The sequence below is a fragment of the Gossypium hirsutum genome, chromosome A09 (genome assembly GCF_007990345.1).
Source record: "Gossypium hirsutum isolate 1008001.06 chromosome A09, Gossypium_hirsutum_v2.1, whole genome shotgun sequence".
NCBI lineage: Eukaryota > Viridiplantae > Streptophyta > Magnoliopsida > Malvales > Malvaceae > Gossypium > Gossypium hirsutum.
In genome coordinates this window covers 60,018,014-60,020,892 of record NC_053432.1, presented here as the reverse complement: position 1 = coordinate 60,020,892, position 2,879 = coordinate 60,018,014, and the positions used below count along the sequence as shown (strand labels likewise).

Genomic DNA, 2,879 nt, shown 5'->3' with positions numbered 1-2,879 from the left:
AGATTGAAATCACACTAAAGTTACTGAACGGCGTAATCAAAATATGTATAGAAGGGAGATAATTTGAGACAAAAATCAAAATGAAGAGGGAAAAGGGGAGACAGAATTTTGGAAGAAAGAGGAGAAGAGAACAAACGTCTAAAAAAAATTTGAGAGAAAAATTCTAAAAGAAAAGAAAATCAAGATGTAACTAAAATCCTTTGATTTTCTCCCACTAGCCCTACTACTTACAACTACCTCAGAAGTTAGGCTCCATTGAAACTCTTCCTATTAACCGAGTAAAAATAAACTCCCTTACTCACGCAAGGATTCAAACACAGGACCTCCAACAACCTAACTCCCTTATCACTCGAACCAGCAGGCTCATTTTGATATGAATTTACAGATAATTAAATATAAGCCCACTGAACAGAGACAGGCTTAATTCAAAAAAAATAACAAAATTTGCCAAGGGTAAACCTTAAACCTAGGTCCTCTCAGACACATCCAGAACACTTAACCACTAAAGCAGAGTTTGTGTTAAAATTTTACAGAAACAAAAATATATTATTTGGGGTGTTACAACTCTACCCTCTGAAAAGAAATTTCAACCTCGAAATTTACCTGATCAGAACAAATGAGGATACTGCTGACACATCGAGTCCTCAGGTTCCCATATGGCCTCTTCGGTACCATGATTCTACCACAGAACCTTCACTAAAGGGATAGACTTCCTTCTCAGCACCTTAATATCGCGATCCAGAATCTGAATCGGCTCTTCCTTAAAAGTCAAGTCTGATCTAACCTCGATTTCCTCAACAGAGACAATGTGAGATGGGCCAGATCGGTACCGCCTCAACATCGAGACATGAAACACATCATGAATACGGTCCAATTCAAGGGTAACTCCAACTGATAGGCAATTAGTCCTACACGTTTCAGAATCCGGTACGGCCCAATAAATTTAGGGCTTAGCTTGCCCTTACGACCGAACCTCAATATCTTCTTCCATGGAGAAACCTTAAGAAACACGAAGTCCCCCCAGAATACTCAATCTCATGCCTCTTTAGATCTGCATATGATTTCTGTTTGTAAGAAGCCACTTTCAGATGATCACGAATCAGTCTAACCTTATCCTTAGTCTCGGAAACCAATTCAGGACCCAAAACCTGACTTTCACCCATCTTAGTCCAACATAGAGGTGTATGACACTTAAGTCTATATAAAGCTTCATAAGGTGACATCTGAATGCTAGACTAGAAACTCTTATTGTAGGCGAATTCAGCTAAAGGCAGATAATTCTCTCAACTACCTCAGAAGTCGATTACACAACTCTGAAGTTTATCCTCCCGTATCTGAATCACCCTCTCGGATTAACTATCGGTCTGAGGATGGAACACATTATTGAAGTCCAATCTCGACCCTAGAGTTTCATGTAACTTATTCTAGAACTGCGATGTAAAACGAGGATCTCTGTTAGAAATAATTGACACTGGAACCCCGTGCAATCTAACTATCTCAGAGATGTATAGTTTCGCCAACTTCTGAAGAGAAAAGTCCATCCTAATCGGAATGAAGTGAGCAGACTTGGTCAACCAATCCACAATGACCCAAACAGAATTCTTCTCAATGGGTGTCAAGGGCAACCCACTAACGAAGTCCATCATCACTCGTTCCCATTTCTATAAAGGAATCTTGACTGGCTGCAACAAACTAGAAGGCAACTGGTGCTCAACCTTAACCTGCTGGCACGTCAGATATCGAGCCACAAAATTTGTAACCCCTCACTTCAAACCCAGCCACCAGTACAACTCACGAAGATCGTGATACATCTTACTACTGCCGGGATATATAGCATAAAGGCTACTATACGCCTCCCTCAGAATAGACTGTCTCAAATCAGAATCGTTCGGCACACAGATCTGCCCTCAGAAACATAATACACCATCACTATTTTTCCCAAAATTAGAAGTCGTACTACTCTCAACCTGTCGAAAATGCAAGCTCAAAGACTCATCCCTTAACTGTTTATCCCGAATCTGATCAATCCAAGTCGGCTTAACCTGCAACTTGGCTAACAAACTCCCACCATCGAACAAACTAAGACGACCCTCAGATCAATCATCGCTCTTCAGCTTAGAGCATCGGCTACCATATTATCCTTACCAGGATGATACTCAATGGTGCAGTCATAATCTTTGAGCAGTTCAATCCATCTACGTTGTCTAAGATTCAACTTCTTCTAAGTAACGAGATAATTGAGACTCTTGTGATCGGTATAGATGATACACCTCTCACCATACAGATAATGTTTCCAAATTTTTAACGCAAATACTACTGCAGCCAACTCGAGATCATGCGTCGGGTAATTTGCCTCATGCGTTTTAAGCTGACTAAATACATAGGCCACAACTTTCTCCTCTTGCATCAACACACATCCCAAACCAATATGTGATGCATCACTGTATACCACAAACTCCTTATCAGATTTAGGCTGTATGAGAACAAGAGCCTGAGTCAGAACAGTTTTGAGCTTCTCAAAGCTCGGTTACTGCGCACCAGTCCAAACAAACGAAACACCTTTACACAGAAGCTTGGTCAACGGGACAGCAATCAAGGAGAACCCCTTAACCAAAAGTTGATAGTATCCCGCCAGATCCAAAAACTGCAGATTTCAAACATATTCTTGGGTTGTTTCCAATCCAACAGAGTCTCAATCTTCCTAAGATCGACTCAAATCCCTTCAGCAAAAACTACCCCCCAAAAAAGTCACTTCACGTAGCCAGAACTCACACTTGCTGAATTTAGCATAGAGTTTTTTTTCTCACAAAGTCTAAAGTACCACCCTATGATGTTCATCATAATCATCCTCGGCCTTAGAATATACCAATATATCATCA

The 2,879-nt window shown here is 40.6% G+C and overlaps 1 protein-coding gene across 1 annotated transcript; it reads right to left on the bottom strand.

Annotated features, from left to right (window-relative positions):
* Window positions 1-679: 679 nt before the first annotated feature.
* Window positions 680-1,163, bottom strand: LOC121206015 (uncharacterized). Its single transcript, XM_041076172.1, has 2 exons — window positions 1,000-1,163; window positions 680-908 (listed from the first exon to the last, which is right to left on the bottom strand). Exons 1-2 carry the CDS (start codon window positions 1,161-1,163, stop codon window positions 680-682), a joined length of 393 nt encoding a protein of 130 aa, XP_040932106.1.
* Window positions 1,164-2,879: the final 1,716 nt, after the last annotated feature.